This window comes from Ascaphus truei, chromosome 19 (assembly GCF_040206685.1).
Source record: "Ascaphus truei isolate aAscTru1 chromosome 19, aAscTru1.hap1, whole genome shotgun sequence".
Classification (NCBI taxonomy): domain Eukaryota; kingdom Metazoa; phylum Chordata; class Amphibia; order Anura; family Ascaphidae; genus Ascaphus; species Ascaphus truei.
Window position 1 is genome coordinate 30166616 of NC_134501.1, and position 22210 is coordinate 30188825.

At 47.3% G+C, this 22210-nt stretch overlaps 1 protein-coding gene across 2 annotated transcripts; it reads right to left on the reverse strand.

The window, feature by feature from the left end:
* Window positions 1-1167: 1167 nt before the first annotated feature.
* Window positions 1168-14438, reverse strand: MATCAP1 (microtubule associated tyrosine carboxypeptidase 1). 2 transcript variants are annotated; one of them, XM_075577060.1, is made up of 4 exons: window positions 14093-14290; window positions 8415-8720; window positions 7855-7952; window positions 1168-1766 (listed from the first exon to the last, which is right to left on the reverse strand). In XM_075577060.1, exons 1-4 carry the CDS (start codon window positions 14106-14108, stop codon window positions 1599-1601), a joined length of 588 nt encoding a protein of 195 aa, XP_075433175.1. In that variant the 5' UTR covers window positions 14109-14290; the 3' UTR covers window positions 1168-1598. The 2 variants fall into 2 exon arrangements, 1 of the variants encoding a protein (XP_075433175.1); XR_012789166.1 differs by lacking the exons at window positions 7855-7952; window positions 8415-8720; window positions 14093-14290 and adding an exon at window positions 14299-14438 and having other exon boundaries at window positions 1627-1766.
* Between the last annotated feature and the right edge of the window lie 7772 nt (window positions 14439-22210).

A 22210-nucleotide genomic window follows, 5' to 3' on the forward strand; every position in this document is an offset into this window, starting at 1 on the left:
AAGAAATATTTTGCACCCACCTCAAGGGTCTCCATGGCAGTGGAGGAGAATTCAAAAGTGATGCACACACAGCACCTTCATTACAGCCACAAATGGAAACATTGTAGTTAGTCAGTGCATCCACCGAAACAGTCAAAGGGCATATGGTCAAAGATTGCAAATCTGAGCGTTCTACTAGGATAGAAACTTTAACAAACCAGTGAAGGAAGCAACATCTATCCTTCACACAGCAAAGAAGATGCCGAAGAGACTGACCACCAGGGACGAGTCATCCATCGTGTGTCTCTTCCACTGCATAGAAGTGGTCACTCGAATACAGAAGTATCAATAGGGCCCATCCAATCGGCACATGGTAACAGTCACACAGAGACAAAATGGAATACATTTTGCGGAGGCAAAGTTGGTGGAATTTGAACTAGTAAAATTGAGGTTTACATAAAACATTTCTAGCTAATGTCTTATCCCATGGGTTCTCAACTTAAGTCTTCAAGACACCCAAACAGGTCAGGTTTTCAGGATATTCCTGCGTCAGCACAGGTGGCTCAATCAGTCCCTGCTTCAGTCCTGATTGACCCACCTGTTCTGAAGCAGGGATAGCCTTAAAACCTGACCTGTTGGGGGGTTTTAATGACTGGAGTTGAGAACCCCTGCCATAGCCCATTAACTGGTACAGGGGCCAGAAATGAGACGCCTGTAACAGGGAAGGGGTCAGAAAGCAGATACTGTAAATTCCACCCTTGATTAAAGCTGCAGTTCAGGCGCCCGTTTTTTTTTTTTTTTTTAACTTCAATAGTTTTATCATTGGCAATCTCTACTTACCTAAAAAACTGCATAGCTGCCGGTCAATTCGTTCTCCGTCTTATGATCTGCAAAGTTTGGCGACATCTTTAAATATGGGGAATGTAAATCGTTGCTATAGGAACAAGCATGCTTGTTAAAATAGAATACAAGAAAATTGGTCTTTCAAAGTTGTTTTCTTTAAAACAGAAAATGCTAAAAGTATTTTTTCTTACTACAGAACTGATTTATTAAAAATAAAACACACATGCAGTATATTGCTTGAACTGCAGCTTTAATGGACCTATGTGAATTATTTAATTTTTCTACATCCTTTCTGACTGAAAAGGATCCCAGCGCCAGATCTATGAAGATGACACATACAGTCCAGATATTTATGAATATATATGTATATTATATATATACACAGTACATTGTGTTTGAGTAGACAGCATCCCCGTCATAACAATTGGTGCTCAGTCCCTGTGTGCACAATTAGAGGAGTGAATCACTAGTATTCATTGAGCTTTTCTATAACACTGATGCATTGGAAATTCTTGCTCACGGCAAATAGTCCACTAGCTGAGCACAGGCTCCTGCTACTCTGATTGGCTGGAACACAGTTCCACCGCTCTGATTAGTTGAGTAGTGCCTCACTGTTCCGATTGGTTGGGCACTGGGTCCCATTGCATAGGTATTAATGCAAACAGTGATGTCCAGATACCTGCTCTCCAATAAATAAACCACAATCCTCCAGAATGGTTTCTTTGCACACTTTAGCACCTTCAGGGAGCTGGAATAGGGCCCAGCCCTGTGCTGGCTCAGTCAGGGAGTATGTGTGTGAGCTCCTCGTCGCTGAGCTGGTTGGTTTCCATGATGTGGCGGAGCTGCTGCTGCTGATATTTGTCCAAGTCCTGCATGAAGTGAAGGGTCTGAATGTTTTGCAGTTCTGCAAAGTGACGAAGCCCCTCTACATCTTCATAGGAGACCTGAGAGAGAAAAGAATAAGAAAATATCAAACCTCACATACTGTACACACTGCAAGAGTAAGACAGAAACACTGTTACTACATAGCACAGCTGTTCAGAGAGAACAGAGAGTCTCTCTTCTCTATACTACAAAAATAACAAAATAATGTAGCACAAAATGGACAGGAAAAACCTAATAAACACAAACATACACTTAACAAAGGGTGAGTGGTCATATATAGTTACATAGTTGAGGTTGAAAACAAAAAAAAGACATCCAGCAAGTTGGAATTATGCTACATTTTGACCGATACGTATCCTATATCTAAACATATAAAACTGAAAAATTGTTTGTTTGTGCGGTTGTTGATTGGTTGGTGGTCGGCCACATCTCTCGCTGGCGCGTTCTCCCATTGGCTGAGGGGCGGGGTGACGTCACAAACAGCCACCCGTCCCCTCTGCTGCTATCCATCCTCTCCACTCCCCGCCGCCACCCATCCCCTCTCTGCTGCTATCCGTCCTCTCCCCACCCCACTGCCATCCCGTCCCCACCCTGCCGCCATCCGTCCCTCTCTGCTGCCATCCGTCCTCTCCCCTCTCCGCCGCCATCCGTCCACACTCGTCGCCCCCTTTCTGCTGCTATCCGTCCTCTCCCCAACCCGCCGCCATCCGTCCTCTCCCCACCCCGCCGCCATCTGTCCTCTCCGCACCCCGCCGCCATCCATCCTCTCCCCAACCCGCCGCCATCCATCCATCCTCTCCCCACCCCGCCGCCATCCATCCCCTCCGCCATCCATCCCCTCCGCCATCCGTCCTCTCCCCACCCCACCGCCATCCGTCCACTCCCCACGCCATCACCATGCGTCCCCTCTGCTATACGCCTCGCCATCTGTACCCACCCTGCCATCCACCCCGCCATCCTTCCCCATCCGGCCACCATCCGCCCCGCCATCTGTCCCCACCCTGCCATTCGCCCCAGTCTGCTGCCATCCATCCCCACCATCCACCCCACTCTGCTGCCATCCATCCCCACCATCCGTCCTCCCCCCCCCCCCCACGGCGACCGTTCCGTCCACCCCTCCCCCATGCAGCATCGGAGCATCCACACCTATGTATTGGGGGGGGGGGAGAATGAGCACCGGGGGGGGGAGGGCACGAGCGCCGGGGACAAGGGGGTGGAGAATGATGTGGGATACAGGGGGGGTGGAGAGTGATGTGGGGTGCAGGGGGGTGGAGAATGATGTGGGGTGCAGGGGGGGTGGAGAGTGATGTGGGGTGCAGGGGGGTGGAGAATGATGTGGGGTGCAGGGGGGGTGGAGAGTGATGTGGGGTGCAGGGGGGCAGACCGCAGCTGTGAATGGGGGGGGGTGGAGCTGTGAATATGCCAATCAGATTTCTCCCAGGAGCAACATCCTTCACATGTTTACTTATTTGGTATATCCCTGTATACCTTTCCTTTCTAAAAAAAATGTCCAACCAGGTTGGTCTCATCCATTCTGACTGCGGCCAGATGCAGACCAATGCTCCTGCGAGAAGCACTGTAATCAGAAGGATAGACAAAGTAATGTCTATGGAGAAACTTACAGCCATGCTCCACAAAAAAATGCTACAGTTCTGGAATATTTGGGATCCCTGGATCGGACCGCAAGGTCTAGGCCTGCACTAGGCTTGGAATGAGCGGACACCCATGGGTGAAGAGGTCAGAGACTCCCGAGGACCACTCCCCCCCGTCTGTTCGTCTCCCCCCGTCTTCCTTACTTCTTTCTTCTTAAAAGGAAAATTCTATTGGCCAACACCTCGCCGAACCCAGTTAAGTTATGTTGTCATGTGCCCATGACATCACTGTACTCATGCCTGTATGTGTTTGTTGCCAATAAAAAAAGATTGAATTAAAAAAAACGATGTCCAACCTTTTTTTGAACAAATCTATTGTATCTGCATCACAGTCTCCATGGGTAATGAATCCCCCATTTTAACTGCCCTTACTGTAAAGAACCCTTTCCTTTGTTGCTGGTGAAATCACCTTTCCTCCAACCTTAAGGGATGGCCCCGAGTCCTTTGTACTGCCCGCGGGACGAATAGTTCAGTTGAAAGCTCCCTGTACTGTCCCCGAATATATTTGTATATAGTTATCATATCCCCTCTTAGACGCCTCTTTTCTAATGTAAATACATCTAATTTAGCCAGCCTCTACTCATGAGTCAGATTTTCCATCCCCTTTATTAATTTGGTGGCTCTTCTCTGCACATATTAACAAAGTATCGCTAAAAACATCAAAGAAAACTTTAGACATGCTCTTCTCAAAGCTCTCTCCTTTCTGCCCCATCTCGTTCCTACGACTCCCGCTACTCTCATGCTATCGGTGAACACTAAACTCCATCTACAGTATACTGTATCGGGGAGGCCAACTCCAGTCCTCAAGGTCCACGAACAGATCAGGATTTCAGGATATCCCTGCTTCAGCACAGGTGGAGCAATCAGCGGCTCAAAGACTGCACACCCTGTGCTGAAGCAGGGATTTCCTATAAACCTGACCTGTTGGTAGCTCATGAGGACTGGAGTTGGCCGCCCCTACTCCATATTCATCTTTAACAAGTTAATTGGCGTTCCTCAAACAGTCCTACAGCAAATATTTGGCTGCTTCTCTCGCTCTGAACATGAATGTATACATTGTATTCTTCAGGGGTTCGGAATGGGGGTGAGTTTGTCAATGATTGGCTTTCTGATAAGAAACACTTACTATAAAGGGTTTCCTGGGCAAACGCTTGTTGAACGCATCGGACAAGGGAGCAGTTGGAGGGAAGGAACTCCTCCCAGGTCTCGGCTCACCATGTTTACAAACTAACTTTCAACATTGATTTAAAAAATATGTGAAGGAGTCATTCGGTAAACATGTATTAATCACCCAGATGTTCCTCTGGAACACGTCACTGGCATTAGCACACATTGTTACAAGGAGGGATTGTCCCTTTAAGTGACAAAGTAGAAAAACCCCTGCCTGCTCAGTGTAATTTAGGGATTCATTATGTGTGCAGTGTATGAATGTAAACAGCGCAGAATAGCTACATAGAAGAATGCAGTCTTGTTAGATTTCAAAAAGAACGATTCCGGCGCTCCTACCAATAAGGCTAAAATAAAATAATAAAATCGTGAAAAAGGGTATTTTGTTCAACTCTTTGGCCAAAGGGTTTAACAAAATACCCTTTTTCATGAGATTATTATTTTATTTTAGCCTAATTGGTAGGAGCGCAGGAATTGTTCTTTTTTTTCTATATGTTAAGGACCTATCTTTTTACCTGCAGCAAACTTCTATAAGGAGGAGAGTGGTATTATGTACAGTTTCTCACAAATATTAGGCAATCCTTTTCCTTGCTGCATACTCCCATAGGGCATTTGAAATATCGTATCTCTGAAACGTCATAGGGGTACGTTTATTGGCTCATCTGCTTTACATAGCAGTTACTGAGCCCCTACCAATTTTCCAGTGAGTGCAGGTATAATACACCCCAGTGTCAGTCTGGACATCACCCTCCATTGAATGGTAGGTGAATGTGTAAGGCTGACAGAGAGATGTATATGTGTTATAATTTTCTGTTGTAATATAATTTTGTATATGTGTTGTAATATAATTTTATTATATTCACACCTGGGAATTTGTGCACCCAGTTTACCTCTATAGTAAAGGTAAGTATGATACTGGCTTTAGCCAGATTTTAATTGCACTACTCACATAAGCTCATGCTTTATTTAAGCCCTTTAGGGCTTTTACACTTTATTCACCAGTCCATTCACCACACAGTGTTCGACAATTATATACATTTACACGCCCGGGGCGTGTGGATTCAACCCCCGGGCGAGTAAATATTGGCCCAAGCAGCACACGTGTGTTTTTTAAATTTCCCCCGCTCGCGCTGCTATTTTTCCCCCGCTCGCGTTGCTATTTTTCCCCCGCTTGCGCTGCTATTTTTCCCGCGCTCGCGCTGGAGAAAAAAAAAAAAAAGCCGGAGGCGGGTTCATGTTGTTGGGGGAGATTACCCCGCCTCCGGATCTCTCAGCAACTTTCCCTCCTCAGCGCTTCCACTCCTCCCCCTTCCGGCAGCCAGCCCCTTCCACGCCTGTCTGCCTCAGGCCCCTGCAGGGCCATCTGTCGCCCCCTCCCATCGGGCCATCCGCCCCCCCCCCAATCTCTCCCGGCCTCAGTGACCCCCCTCACCCCAATCTCTCCCGGCCTCCGTGACCCCCCCACCTCCGACACCCCAATCTCCCCCCCAACAACCGTGACCCCCCCCCCCCCCCGACACCCCAATCTCCCCCCCGACACACCCCCGACACCCCAAATCCCCCCACTCCCGATCTCACCTCCAACTCCGTGTCCCCGGCCTCTGGTGACCAGCCACATCACTAGCCCCCCAACTCCTCTCTCCCCTGTGTCCGGATCCCTCACTGCCACCCGGTGACCCGCAGCGACAGCCGCCGAGGCCGAGTGTGACACCTGGCCTGCCGCTTCCTTGGCTGTCACAGAGACCGGAGACCACAGCGATCCACGGTGAGTAAGGGGGGGGGGGGGAGAGGAGTGTGCGTGTAGGGGGGAGAGTGTGTGTGTGTGTGTGTGTAGGGGGGAGAGAGTGTGTGTGTGTAGGGGGGAGAGAGAGTGTGTATATATATATATATGTGTGTGTGTGTGTGTGTGTGTGTGTGTGTGTGTATATGTGGGAGTGTGTGTGTATATATGTGGGAGTGTGTGTGTGTGTGTGTGTGTGTGTGTGTGTGTGTGTGTGTGTGTGTATATGTGGGTGTGTGTGTGTGTGTGTATATATGTGGGAGTGTGTGTGTGTGTGTATATATGTGGGAGTGTGTGTGTGTGTGTGTGTGTGTGTGTGTATATATATGTGGGAGTGTGTGTGTGTGTATATATGTGGGAGTGTGTGTATATATGTGGGAGTGTGTGTATATATGTGGGAGTGTGTGTATATATGTGGGAGTGTGTGTATATATGTGGGAGTGTGTGTGTATATATGGGAGTGTGTGTATATATGGGAGAGTGTGTGTGTGTGTATGTATGGGAGTGTGTGTATATATGGGTGTGTGTATATATATGGGAGAATGTGTATGTGTGTATGGGAGTATGTGTGTGACACCAGAGGTACCCCTCCCCCCCAATCAGTCACCTGCCCCGGTCAGTCAGTCGCCCCTGCCCCCGTCTCTCTCCCCGTCTCTCTCCCCGTCTCTCTCCCCCCCTCTTCATCTGGATATCTTATTTACCCTATATATCTTAACTGTCCTATACTACACCAAAATAACTTATACTGCTTTCTTCCAGATCTGACTCAAGTTTCACACGGAAGACATCGGAATCCCCCCTAACCCAGAAGACAGGTAGGAAACGCCTCCCCTCCAACTTATAACATTGCGGTTTAAGAGGATACCTGGACATTGAAGGACTGCGGATCAGGTAAGATCCCAGGCGGGATTGCTGCTTTAGATATTGAGAAGCGGGGACGTCCAGACACTGGTTAAGGGGTTCAGGAAACTAGTCATTCACCTGTGGCTTTTATTTCTAGATCCGACACTTACACACACACACACACACACACACGTAACAAGGACTAATTGTAGTATAATGTAATAAATACATTTGTCAAAAACGAATGTTGTTCTGACTAGGAATTTATTAAATGTATTTTATTTATATATTTTATTTTAAAGCGGGGTTGGGGGCGGGGTTGAGGGCGGGACTACGTGGCGAGTAGATTTTTGGGTGATTTGTCGAACACTGTATATACACATACACATACAACAGATTGCCTTCCCAGCAGGGAAAGCAAAGAAACAACACTTCCCTGAAGAAGGTCCTTAGTGGACCGAAACGTTGGTTTACACATGTGCTGTCGTTGTTTGAATACAATCTTTTTGCTACATACTACTGATTTTATTTTAGCCTAATTGGTAGGGGCGCAGAAATCGTTCTTTTTGTTTTTCTATATGTACCTGTAAGGCCTATATTTTTACCTGCAGCAAACTTCTATAGGGAGGAGCGTGGTATTATGAACAGTTTCTCACATTGTTAGATTTCAGCTGTGTGTTTTTGGTGGGGGAGGGTGCCGCTCACCTTGCCAAGTGAAGCCAGCAGAGGGAAGTCAATGGTATGTCGGTGCCGGAGGATGCGCAATATTCCGTCCAGATACACCTGGTCCCTAATGAAGCAACCTGGGGGAGACCGCAGGGAACAATTCATGATCACTGAAGCCCTCAAACTAGATCTCCAGCATTTAACTTAGCTTTGTGGTATAACTCACTCCATAACTGTCCCATCGCTTCTTTTTTTAGTTTGTTGAATGTATCGGTCACAATTTCAATCTCTCTCCTGGCTACCAGTTGGTTCCATGACTCTCTCCCCCGACTGGCTACCAGTCGTTTCCATGACTCTATCCATTCCGGTCAAATGGTCTCTCTATCCACCTGGTTTCCAGCATCTTACAGGTCTCTTTCCCCCTGCTTACCCCATAGTCCTATATGTCTCATCCCCTGATTATCTGTTTATGCCATGCTTCTACACACAGGAATAACCATGTTCTATCTTCCTACCTGTTCTGTGTATCTCTCACCCCTATCACTTGTCTGTCCCATGTCTCTCGCTCCACGCATTTATACGTTTGTCACGTCTCTTGCCTGGCTGTCCTGTGTCTTGCTGCCCACGCTTTGCTCGCACACAGTATTCCCATCGCACGGATGAGTTTTGAACGAACTGATGCAGATCGTGGAAGAGCTCTGTAAAGCTGGTGTTAGCTGCGCGGCTCACAGTGTAGTAGAGAAGCGCGGCACGCCACAGGTATGGATTCTTGCGATAGGGCACACTGTGCAGGCTTGCCAGGCCCTCCTCCGTAGGGTTAGCTAGCTTCAGACCGAACTGCCTGCGTCCTTCTGACCCATGCCAGGGCTGCCTGGCATCATTCACTCCACGCAGGTAATGGGTGCCTGCAGGGCGACACAGGACTGTATTCACATCACACAGGCAATCTAGAGAGACAACACAATCACACTGCTTTCACAACAAACGGATAATGTGCGTCTGTGGAGACACAACACAGCCACACTGCATTAACAACACATATGCTTGCATATGAAAAGACAACAGTACATTCACATGGACATGGCAGTGCTCTCCTGTTGTGCTTTACCAGTTACACATTACCGGTATGTGATTGAATTCCTGTTGTGCGACCATGTTGAATTTCATACCAGGCACACATTGTATTCACATCACACAGATAATGTGTCACTGTTGTAAAAATAGTTTCTTAGAAGTGACACACAATTGAGGTATCGTGGAATTACAGTATGGCTTATTCACCAACATGTTGGTCTATGAACAGACCTTTTTCCAAGTCCTCGTGGAAGAACACAGCAACATTACATTCATAACACACAACATGTGCCTGGGAGGAGAGACAACACAATAACAGTGTACTCATACTACACAGGTAATGTGTCACTTATCCCGCACCACCACACAGTGACATGGCAAATCATGACCCAACGGCTAATCTTGCCACCACTACATTCCCACCATTAATTGCCAAATCATCCACCAACGCTTTCCTTGTCTGGACGCTAAAAGCTTTAATTAGAATTTGTCAGAATCCCCTGGCTGAGAATTAATAACATCTCAGATACCAGCAGATTTGTAATTATCACAAGGCGGAAGGTGTGTGTTATTAGCTTACCCATGAGGAAGTTGTAACTTAAATTAACCAAAGTGAGTGGAGGAAAATGGAACATCTCATGCAGTATATCCTATTACACCCCCCATCTCATGCAGCGAATCCTATTACACCCCCCATCTCATGCAGCGTATCCTATTACACCCCCATCTCATGCAGTGTATCCTATTACACCCCCCATCTCATGTAGTATATCCTATTACACCCCCATCTCATGCAGCGTATCCTATTACACCCCCCATCTCATGCAGTGTGTCCTATTACACCCCCATCTCATGCAGTGTATCCTATTACACCCCCATCTCATGCAGTGTATCCTATTACACCCCCCTATCTCATGCAGTGTATCCTCTATTACACCCCCCATCTCATGCAGTGTATCCTATTACACCCCCATCTCATGCAGTGTATCCTATTACACCCCCCTATCTCATGCAGTGTATCCTATTACACCCCCCTATCTCATGCAGTGTGTCCTATTACACCCCCCATCTCATGCAGCAAATCCTATTACACCCCCTATCTCATGCAGTGTATCCTATTACACCCCCATCCCATGCAGTGTATCCTATTACACCCCCCTATCTCATGCAGTGTATCCTATTACACCCCCCTATCTCATGCAGTGTATCCTATTACACCCCCCTATCTCATGCAGTGTATCCTATTACACCCCCCATCTCATGTAGCGAATAATATTACACCACCCATCTCATGTAGTATATCCTATTACACCCCCATCTCATGCAGCGAATCCTATTACACCCCCTATCTCATGCAGTGTATCCTATTACACCCCCCTATCTCATGCAGTGTATCCTATTACACCCCCATCCCATGCAGTGTATCCTATTACACCCCCCTATCTCATGCAGTGTATCCTATTACACCCCCCTATCTCATGCAGTGTATCCTATTACACCCCCCTATCTCATGCAGTGTATCCTATTACACCCCCCATCTCATGTAGTGTATCCTATTACACCCCCCTATCTCATGCAGTGTATCCTATTACACCCCCCATCTCATGTAGCGAATAATATTACACCACCCATCTCATGTAGCGAATCCTATTACACCCCCCATCTCATGTAGCGAATAATATTACACCACCCATCTCATGTAGCGAATCCTATTACACCCCCCATCTCATGTAGCGAATTCTATTACACCCCCCATCTCATGTAGCGAATCCTATTACACCCCCCATCTCATGCAGCGTATCCTATTACACCCCCCATCTCATGTAGCGAATCCTATTACACCCCCCATCTCATGTAGCGAATCCTATTACACCCCCCATCTCATGTAGCGAATCCTATTACACCCCCCATCTCATGTAGCGAATCCTATTACACCCCCCATCTCATGTAGTGTATCCTCTATTACACCCCCTATCTCATGCAGCGATTCCTATTACACCCCCCATCTCATGTAGCGAATCCTATTACACCCCCTATCTCATGTAGCGAATCCTATTACACCCCCCATCACATGCAGCGAATCCTATTACACCCCCTATCTCATGTAGCGAATCCTATTACACCCCCCATCTCATGTAGCGAATCCTATTACACCCCCCATCTCATGTAGTGTATCCTCTATTACACCCCCCATCTCATGCAGCGAATCCTATTACACCCCCCATCTCATGTAGCGAATCCTATTACACCCCCCATCTCATGTAGCGAATCCTATTACACCCCCCCATCTCATGCAGCGAATCCTCTATTACACCCCCCATCTTATGCAGCGAATCCTATTACACCCCCCCATCTCATGTAGCGTATCCTCTATTACACCCCCCATCTCATGCAGCGTATCCTTTATTACACCCCCCATCTCATGCAGCGAATCCTATTACACCCCCCATCTCATGCAGCGAATCCTCTACTACACCCCCATCTCATGCAGCGAATCCTATTACACCCCCATCTCATGTAGAGTATCCTCTATTACACCACCCATCTCATGCAGTGTATCCTATTACACCCCCCATCTCATGTAGCGTATCCTATTACACCCCCCATCTCATGCAGCGCATCCTATTACACCCCCCATCTCATGCAGCGTATCCTATTACACCCCCCATCTCATGCAGCGAATCCTCTATTACACCCCCCATCTCATGCAGCGAATCCTCTATTACACCCCCATCTCATGTAGAGTATCCTATTACACCCCCCATCTCATGTAGCGAATCCTCTATTACACCCCCCATCTCATGTAGCGTATCCTCTATTACACCCCCCATCTCATGCAGCGAATCCTATTACACCCCCATCTCATGTAGCGAATCCTCTATTACACCCCCCATCTCATGCAGCGAATCCTCTATTACACCCCCCATCTCATGTAGCGAATCCTATTACACCCCCCATCTCATGTAGCGTATCCTCTAATACACCCCCCATCCCATGCAGCGAATCCTATTACACCCCCCATCTCATGTAGCGAATCCTATTACACCCCCCATCTCATGTAGCGAATCCTATTACACCCCCCATCTCATGTAGCGTATCCTCTATTACACCCCCATCTCATTCAGCGAATCCTCTATTACACCCCCATCTCATGCAGCGAATCCTCTATTACACCCCCATCTCATGCAGCGAATCCTCTATTACACCCCCCATCTCATGTAGCGAATCCTATTACACCCCCCATCTCATGTAGCGTATCCTCTATTACACCCCCCCATCCCATGCAGCGAATCCTATTACACCCCCCATCCCATGCAGCGAATCCTATTACACCCCCCATCTCATGTAGCGAATCCTCTATTACACCCCCATCTCATGTAGAGTATCCTCTATTACAACCCCATCTCATGCAGCGTATCCTCTATTACACCCCCCATCTCATGTAGCGAATCCTATTACACCCCCCCATCTCATGCAGCATATCCTCTATTACACCCCCCATCTCATGCAGCGAATCCTCTATTACACCCCCCATCTCATGCAGCGAATCCTCTATTACACCCCCATCTCATGCAGCGAATCCTCTATTACACCCCCCATCTCATGAAGCGAATCCTATTACACCCCCCATCTCATGTAGCGTATCATCTATTACACCCCCCATCTCATGTAGCGAATCCTATTACACCCCCCATCTCATGCAGCGTATCCTCTATTACAGGGGGGCGCAAACTTTTTTCCCTGCGCCCCCCTCTCTTCCGCGCCCCCCCATACCACCATTGACCCGCCCTCCGGCGTCATGACGTCACGTTGCCATAGCAACGTGACGTCACATGACCTCACGGCGTCATTTTGACGCCGCGTTGCCATGGCGACGCAAGAAGGAAGCCGCCGGAGTCACGGGTAAGTATGGTTTACAGAGGCCCTGCAGCTCCCCCGGCACTTAATTTAAGTGCCTTCGGGAAGCGCGCGGGGCCTCTGTAAACTCCGTGCCCCCCCACCGGCAGTCTCGCGCCCCCCCTGGGGGTCGCGCCCCACAGTTTGCGCACCGCTGCTCTATTACACCCCCATCTCATGTAGCGAATCCTCTATTACACCCCCCATCCCATGCAGCGAATCCTATTACACCCCCCATCTCATGCAGCGTATCCTATTACACCCCCCATCTCATGTAGCGTATCCTATTACACCCCCCATCTCATGCAGCGAATCCTATTACACCCCCCATCTCATGCAGCGTATCCTATTACACCCCCCATCTCATGTAGCGAATCCTATTACACCCCCCATCTCATGCAGCGTATCCTCTATTACACCCCCCATCTCATGCAGCGAATCCTCTATTACACCCCCCATCTCATGTAGCGTATCCTCTATTACACCCCCATCTCATGTAACAAATCCTATTACACCCCCCCATCTCATGCAGCGAATCCTCTATTACACCCCCCATCTCATGAAGCGAATCCTATTACACCCCCCATCTCCTGTAGCGTATCCTCTATTACACCCCCCACCTCATGCAGCGTATCCTCTATTACACCCCCCATCTCATGAAGCGAATCCTATTACACCCCCGATCTCATGCCGCGAATCCTATTACACCCCCATCTCATGTAGAGTATCCTCTATTACACCCCCCATCTCATGCAGCGTATCCTCTATTACACCCCCCATCTCATGTAGCATATCCTCTATTACACCCCCCACCTCATGCAGCGATCCTATTACACCCCCCATCCCATGCAGCGTATCCTATTACACCCCCCATCCCATGCAGCGTATCCTATTACATCCCCCATCTCATGTAGCGTATCCTATTACACCCCCCATCTCATGTAGAGTATCCTCTATTACACCCCCCATCTCATGCAGCGTATCCTATTACACCCCCATCTCATGTAGCGTAGCCTCTATTACACCCCCCATCTCATGCAGCGAATCCTATTACACCCCCCATCTCATGTAGCTAATACTATAACACCCTCCATCTCATGCAGTGTATCCTATTACACGCCCCATCTCATGTAGCGAATCCTATTATACCCCCATCTCATGTAGCGAATCCTATTATACCCCCATCTCATGTAGCGAATCCTATTACACCCCCCATCTCATGTAGTGAATCCTATAACACGCCCCCATCTCATGTAGTGAATCCTATAACACGCCCCCATCTCATGCAGCAAATCCTATTACATACCCATCTCATGTAGCATATCCTCTATTACAGCATCCAAGAGATGTAGCACACAGCCAAGAGCGTGGGTCAAAATTGTAGTAAAAAATCAAACTTTATTCGTCCATTAAAAAACGGTGGTGTAGAGACCTCCTACATGTTTAGTGCGTCCTGCACTTTATCCAGGAGTATCTAAATACACCCACAAACATCCCTTTAAAGTGCATTACCTGACGTCACCAGGAAGCATGTACACACTGCCAGTCCCTCGCTGCCCTCAGTCGCATCAGAGGCTCTCTGTGCACATGTGCGCGGAAGCCCCGCCCCCACAATGTCACTGGTCCACTGCTCACCAATCGGAACCTCTATTTACTTCCTAAAACAACCACAACTTTATTACAACCTGACATCCTAAAAGTGTACACCCAAGAGAAAGCACTATTGTTATAAACACAGACCAGTTAATAAAAAAAGGACAAATATCACTTGTGAGTTAAGAACTTCACCTCCTCAGACACATGTAATGTCCACAGAATACTAAATACATATATTCCCAAATTGCATAATTTTCTATATATTTATATGAATATGATAATTATACCTATTGTACTCAATAGGTTTTTGGGCAGCAGCAAACACCTCCTATTCAACATACTATATAAATACATATGCTCAAATAGATGTTGCATATTTACATCTGAAGGATTAAAATACCATCAGATTCTCTATATATACACAACATTAGAAATACATACATACATATACACACAACAATGGAATTACACAACCAATCTTGATTATTTACCATAACAGATATCTCCTATATGGCACAAATGCCCTCCAATTGACTGTATCACAGAGGAATTGTCAATATTCCCAATTATCTCTAGAAATGAATCCGACTTCATATTCTGTTAATTCCACATTTATATTGCACCCTATATAGGGTGCCGATGTTAAACATTGTCATAAATATATCCTCACTGTAAAGAGGATCAGATATGTGGAATAACCCTCATTTCGCTCACCAGTGAATTGATACCACCTTGTTTATTATCTTAAGAAATGATTCAGACTCCATTCAGCATTTAAACCCTTTGGGATTTTTGTTTTTAATAGCAAAATCCACTGGGCCTCCCTACAATCCAGATATTTTTCCATATCTCCTCCTCGATCTTTTTGCACAATCCTACCAATACCTATAAATGAGAAATTCCTCACTCCCCCCCCCCCACCCCCCCCATCACATTCACAGAAGTGCTTAGCACACTGTGCCGTAGCGGCGGTGGCACTCAAAGGGTTAATAAGTCCCTTAAACTCCAAAACATAACAGCAAATTCCCCAGAACACACAGTATGCAGGGATTTTATTAGGGGCTGGTTATATCCCAATGCTCTATAAGCAGCTCACATCCCCTATAATGGCCCTTCTAATAGCCCTATACCCCTGTTCTTCCTCATGAACGCTGGCACTATTTTGTGAAGCTGCTGTATATTAGGATTTACCTAACAGATAACATGCGCCGGCAACCGCGGATACCCAGAATTCCCCAGGTGCTGTGACGTTTGCAGACTCGATTTTATCAGTTTACAGCAACATTTCCACCTTGTAATTTTTCCCAAATAAAGCGATTCTCTGGCTGCTATACATTACGTTGTGCTTATATATGTTAATTACGTCCATTCATGGCCAGGTAATGTCCTGCCCTTCTGGGATTATTACTATTATAATTTCACATTCTTTCTATTTGTTATCATTTAAACAACAAAATGTCTCTCGTGCAGCACCTCCTCCTTATCCTCTAATGGGGAGAGAGAGGGGATGGGGGAGAGAAAGAGGAGGGGGGAGGAAAGCAGGGGGAGAAAGAGAGAAGGTGGGAGGGGAAATTGGGGGGGGGTGGAGAGAGGAGGGGAGAGAGAGGGGTGGGGGGGGGGGGGGAAAGGAGCCCACTGCCTACCTGTTCCCCTGGAGGATTAAAGGGGCCTGCAGAGCTGCCCTGAGAGGTGCCTGTCAGGGAAGCCTGCCTCTTCAGACAGGCAGCTCTAAAGACAGCCTCCAGCAGGACCCTCTGTAGCACCTTCCAGGAGGCCCCCTCTGCACCAGGACTGGAGTCCCAGCTGTCGCCCCCTGGTGGAGGCCCGGGCTGTGGGCTCAGGCGCTAGTGTAATATGAAATGTCTGTGACGTGTGATCATATTTATATATACTTTCTTACTGTAATTCCAGTGAGTTAGGCTGTCATTATATGTGTATATACATAAATACATGCACAGACATATGCACCCAATGAGGGTTATTCATTATACTGCAATAGTGCTGATTAGGTCACTATCACATAAAGACTTCCGATTTTTTCCTTGCCACAGTGTCCTGATCGGAACTAGCACAGTTTAAGGACATAGCCTCAATGACACATGCGCAGATTCATAAAGCACCGGTACAGGGTCAGCACACCCGATCCATTAACTCCTATTCAAGTCAAAGAGAATTAACACCAGACTGGGTGCACTGACCCTGTACCGGTGCTGGGTGCATCTGCCCCATTGTGATTATAGGTCTATGTATATATCTGTGTGTGCGCTTGTGTCATTGAGGCTGTGTCCTTAACTGCGATATGATACAAGAAGGGGCAGACATTTTTGTTTGGCAAGGGTGTATTTTATTTATATAATGCCAGCAATGTACGTAGTGCTTTACACATGTAACAGTATAATACAGGGGATTATAACACAATACGGGAAACATACATAAGATCAGACACTGGGGATTAAGCCCCAGACCCTGACGCGGCCGACAGATCGTTCATTGGGGCTTAGGGTCGAGGGCGACTATTCCTAATGTCTGATCTTATGTTTAATGCTGTGCAAGATAAAAATATACATACATCCCCAAATATAAACAGTATACCTCTATATCTGTGAGACACGTTTCTGAATGTCTCACAGCTATATCATCCTGGATGGCCCTCCGCCGACTTAAACTTAACATTGCAAAAACAGAGCTCCTTATACTTCCTCCCAAACCTGGCCCTACTACCTCCTTCCACATTACTGTTGGAAGTACTATCATTCACCCAGTAGCCCAAGCACGCTGCCTAGGGGTCACACTCAACTCCTCTCTCTCATTCTCCTCTCACATTCAAAACGTTTCTAAAACCTGTCGCTTTTTCCTCCGCAATATTACAAAGATACGCCCTTTCCTCTGTTGCTCAACTGCTTAAACTCTTACACAGGCCCTCATTCTCTCACGTCTCGATTACTGTAACCTCCTGCTGTCCGGCCTTCCTGCCTCTCCCCTGTCTCCCGCATAATCTATCCTAAATGCTGCTGCCAGAATCACTGTGACATTGGCTTAACAAACATCCAGGCATTGTATCATGGCAATATCATACAGGTGTCCAGATTAACAATTGCTCCAAATGATATCTCATCTAGAAGGTATATGAAAGTAAAATTGAATTACTATAAATGCAAAGAACCACTAACCAACTAAGAACAGAAGACAAAAGAAGTAGCGCGGGAAAAAGGGGGACGGAAGGGGATGGGTGAGTGTCCTGGTCTGCTCCCCCGCAGGAGATGCCCTCACTTGAGAATCAATCCCTTATAAACCTCGCAGATGCAGGGGATGGGACTGCTGTGGCCTGGTTATGCCTCTAGCTATCCTCAACAGGCTTTCTCTGCATAATACCGCCGCTTTAGGCTGTGATAGTACTCACAAGAGAACGCATCTGGAACTATTAATGCCAACTCGTGCTTACCTCAACCCCGGGGATATCTGTCTGGGCCAGCCAAGGCGTCCAGGCTTTTAGGAAATGTTTGCAGTGTCGTTAACCAGACTTGTTAACTTTTCCATCTGGCAGACAAACCAAATTCTGTTCTGAATCTTTGGGATAGATGGAATTTCCGGTTGTTTCCATAGTGCTGCGATCTCGCATCTCGTTGCTGTTGCAAAGTGTGCAATCAGTTTATTACCTGCTTTGGATAAATCCGGCAATGGTCTGTTCAATAAGAACAACCAAGGGTCCGGGGGAATTGTGAGGTCAAAAATACTCTTGATCCAATTTCTAATTTCCTCCCATATAGGGGAGATCCGAGGGCAGGACCACAGCATATGTAACAGATTCGCAGCTTCTCTGCATTGTCTAGGGCACGAGATAATTTAATTGGGGTTAGATGCCACCTCATCAGGACTTTATATGCATTCTCCTAATAATGTAGTGCATTTAATGTTCTGGTCACCGCCATAACTATTGCCGATCAAGTTTTTCCCTCTAGCTCTTCCCCATAAGTCTGCCTCCCATTGCTTCATGTAGTTTAGCTTTGGGTGTTCTCCTGGCCCAGAACTGATCACTTCTCTGTACACCTGTGATGTGAGTCCCCGAGTGTTGTTGTTTTTTTTTTAACACAGAGCTTCTCATAAGTAGTCAAGGTGGAGTGGGGGGCTAATTTGTTATAAAATGCTCTCATCTGGAGGTATCTAAAGAATTCTTAGTGGGGGACAATTTTGTCTGATCTAATTTGGTCGAATGATTTAATACCCTTTCTACTCTCCAGATCTCTAAATCTATTACAGCCATTTTGTTTCCAAATAGAGAAGTCGCTACTATTCAAACCTGGAGCAAAGTCCGGGTTGCCCCAGAGAGGGGTCATCATTTGGTTAAAGCACAGTTACAAATACATGCCTCCCAAACAGACAAGGAGCTGGTCATTGAGGAAAGAGGCGTATTAGCTGACTTGAGGGCTGTTTTAGGTAGCCAAATGAGATTACTCAGCTCTAATGGGGAGCAGAATTCACTCTCCAGAGCCACCCATCTTTTCAATGCTGGGTCACACTGTCACTGTATAATTTGGCATAATTGTGCCGCCTTATAATAGGACAACAGGCAAGTTACCGCTAGAACCCCCGTTAGGGGAGTTTTCTTTAGAATTGATCTATTTACTCTCGGCTTCTTACCTCCCCAGATAAATGCAGAGATTGCAGACTGAAGTGAGAGCATTTCCTTCAGTCTCAGTGGCACCGGTAATGTCTGAAATAGATACAGAAAGCGAGGGAGGAGATTCATTTTGACACTATAAATCTTTCCTAGCCAGGAGATCCTGTATGTTGCCCATTTTCTCAGGTCTTCTTTTAATGTCCGGATAAGTTTGGGGTAATTTGCATCATAAATATTTCTATAATCTTTGGTAATGTAAACTCCTAAATATTTGATGTTTTTGCTTTGCCAATTGAAATTAAAATTAAGCCCAATTAGTTTTTCAATATCTTTTGGGAGGTTAATATTTAAAGTTTCAGATTTGGCTTGGTTTATCTTAAAGCCAGAGATTTTATAAAATTTCCCAAGCAAGTCAAACAAGTTCGGCAAGGAGGTAAGAGGTTTTGATATTGACAGGAAAATATAATCTGCATACAGGGCCACCTTGTGGATCTGGGAGTGAACTGCGATGCCCGAAATATCCAGGTTATCACGGATCTGTGCCGCCAGGGGCTCCATGCACAGGGCGAACAGGAGGGGCGAAAGGGGGTAGCACTGTCTCGTGCCGCTCTTAATTTGGAAAGGGTCTGATGGGAAACCCTGATGGATTACTGTAGCCGCCGGGCTCGAGTATAATGATAAGATTGCGTTCCCAACCCTTTCCCCGAAACCAAAAGCTCCAAGCGTGGCTTTTAAGTATGGCCAGTCAAACCTGTCAAAGGCTTTTTCTGCGTCTAGGCTCAACATCATTACCTGTATCTTTTTTGCATTGGCTATTTCAATCAGATCAATGATTCGTCGTGTGTTGTCTGCAGCTTGTCGATCCTTAATAAATCTGACTAGATCTGGATGTATGAGCCTAGGCAGGATGTGGCTTAATCTGTAGGCCAATAGCTTAGCATAAATTTTGATATCTGTGTTAATTAAAGAAATTGGTCTATAACGTTTACAATCTTGTGGATCTTTACCTTGTGGACGCCTGGATAGGGTGACCAGATTTTCAAAATGAAAAACCGGGAGACAATAAAAAATTATTTATAAAACAAATTACATCACGTGACGCACCCCGTTGCCATGACAATGGTGACATGTTCCATTACAATGTGGCATCACGTGATGCCTCGGCACCATAATGCGTCCCGTTGGTGGGGGCTACAGTACAGTATGTGTCTGTGTGTATAGGAGGTGGGCCCTGCAGTGTGTGTGTGTATATGTAAATAATGAAGACATTAATTAAAATTAAAATAATTAACAAATTAAAATTTAATAAATAATTAAATGACAAATTAAAATTAAATAAAAAAAATTAAGGAATTAATTAAAATTAAGACTTTTAAAAATGTGACCTTCCTGACCTTACACTTTGCAAAATAGGGTCTCTTGCTCTCCTTGTGGCAGTCAGTGACATCACTGCCATGCAGGGCCGTATACAGCTTTCCTGGGGCCCAGGAAGAACGTTTTCACCGGGGCCCTCTACCCACATTTTGGCGGCCTTGCGAGAACCCCCCCTTCTCACACACCTCCTCACTCTCACCCCACCTCACACTCCCCGGTCACCCATTCCTTCCCCCCCTCTCACCCATTCCTTCCCCCCCTCTCTTACACTCCCACCCAATGTATTTTTCTCCCCTCCCCACACTCAACCTCCCTCCCCAATATACATGCACACACAGTGACACACACACAGTGACACACACACACACAGTGACAAACACACACAGCCCCCCCTCCTCATACTTCCCACTCCTCTCCTCATACCTGCCCCCTCATACTTCCCCCTCTCCTTATATCTCCCCTTCTTCTCCTCCCCTCATACCTCCCCATATACCTCCTCTCCTCATACCTCTCCCTTCCCATCCTTTCCTCATACCTACCCTCTCCCCCCTCCTTATATCTCCCTTCCTCATACCTTCCCCATCCCTCCTCATACGTTCCCCATCCCTCCTCATACCTACCCCATCCCTCCTCATACCTTACCCATCCCTCTCCTTACCTGCCCCATCCCTCCTCATACCTGCCCCTCCCCTCCCCATACTTTCCCCTCGGCTCCTCATACCTTCCCCTATCTCCTCATATCTCCCCCTCCTCTCCTCATACATTCCCCTCCCCTCCTCATACATTCCCCTCCACTCCTCATACCTTCCCCATCCCTCCTCATACCTTCCCCATCCCTCCTCATACCTGCCCCATCCCTCCTCATACCTGCCCCATCCCTCCTCATACCTTCCCCATCCCTCTCCATACCTGCCCTATCCCTCCTCATACCTGCCCCCCCTCCCCATACCTTACCCTCAGCTCCTCATACCTTCCCCTAGCTCCTCATATCTCCCCCTCCTCTCCTCATACTTTCCCCTCCCCTCCTCATACCTTCCCCACCCCTCCCCATACCTTCCCCCTCATACCTTCCCCTCCCCTCCTCATACATTCCCCTCCCCTCCTCATACATTCCCCACCCTCCTCATACCTTCCCCCTCATACCTTCCCCTCCCCTCCTCATACATTCCCCTCACCGTCCCCTCCCCTCCTCATACCTTTCCCACCCCTCCTCATACCTTTCCCATCCCTCCTCATACCTTCCCCTCCCCTCCACATACCTTCCCCTCCCCTCCACAAACTTTCCCCTCCCCTCCTCATACCTTCCCCCCTCCTACCTTCCCCTCCCCCTCCTCATACCTTCCCCTCCCCTCCTCATACCTTCCCCTCACCCTACCTTCCCCTCCCCTCCTCATACCTTCCCCTCCCCTCATACCTTCCCCATCCCTCCTCATACCTTCCCCATCCCTCCTCATACCTTCCCCATCCCTCCTCATACCTTCCCCATCCCTCCTCATACATTTCCCTCCCCTCATCATACCTTCCCCATCCCTCCCCATACCTTCCCCATCCCTCCCCATACCTTCCTCTCAGCTCCTCATATCTCCCCCTCCTCATTGCTTCCCCTCAGCTCCTCATATCTCCCCATCCTCATATCTCCCCCTCCTCATAGCTTCCCCTCAGCTCCTCATATCTCCCCCTCCTCAGACCTTCCCCTCAGCTCCTCATATCTCCCCCTCCTCAGACCTTGCCCTCAGCTCCTCATATCTCCCCCTCCTCATATCTCCCCCTCCTCATAGCTTCCCCTAAGCTCCTCTTATCTCCCCCTCCTCAGACCTTCCCCTCAGCTCCTCATAT

Excerpts from the sequence above, each read along its gene's own strand:
- MATCAP1 (XM_075577060.1), bottom strand. Across the intron at positions 7,953-8,414 it reads GCAAGACACAGGACAGCCAG|GTTGCTTCATTAGGGACCAG; the intron begins GCAAGAGACGTG and ends GGTCTCCCCCAG. Across the intron at positions 1,767-7,854 it reads TGCTGGCTTCACTTGGCAAG|GTCTCCTATGAAGATGTAGA; the intron begins GTGAGCGGCACC and ends TTTCTCTCTCAG.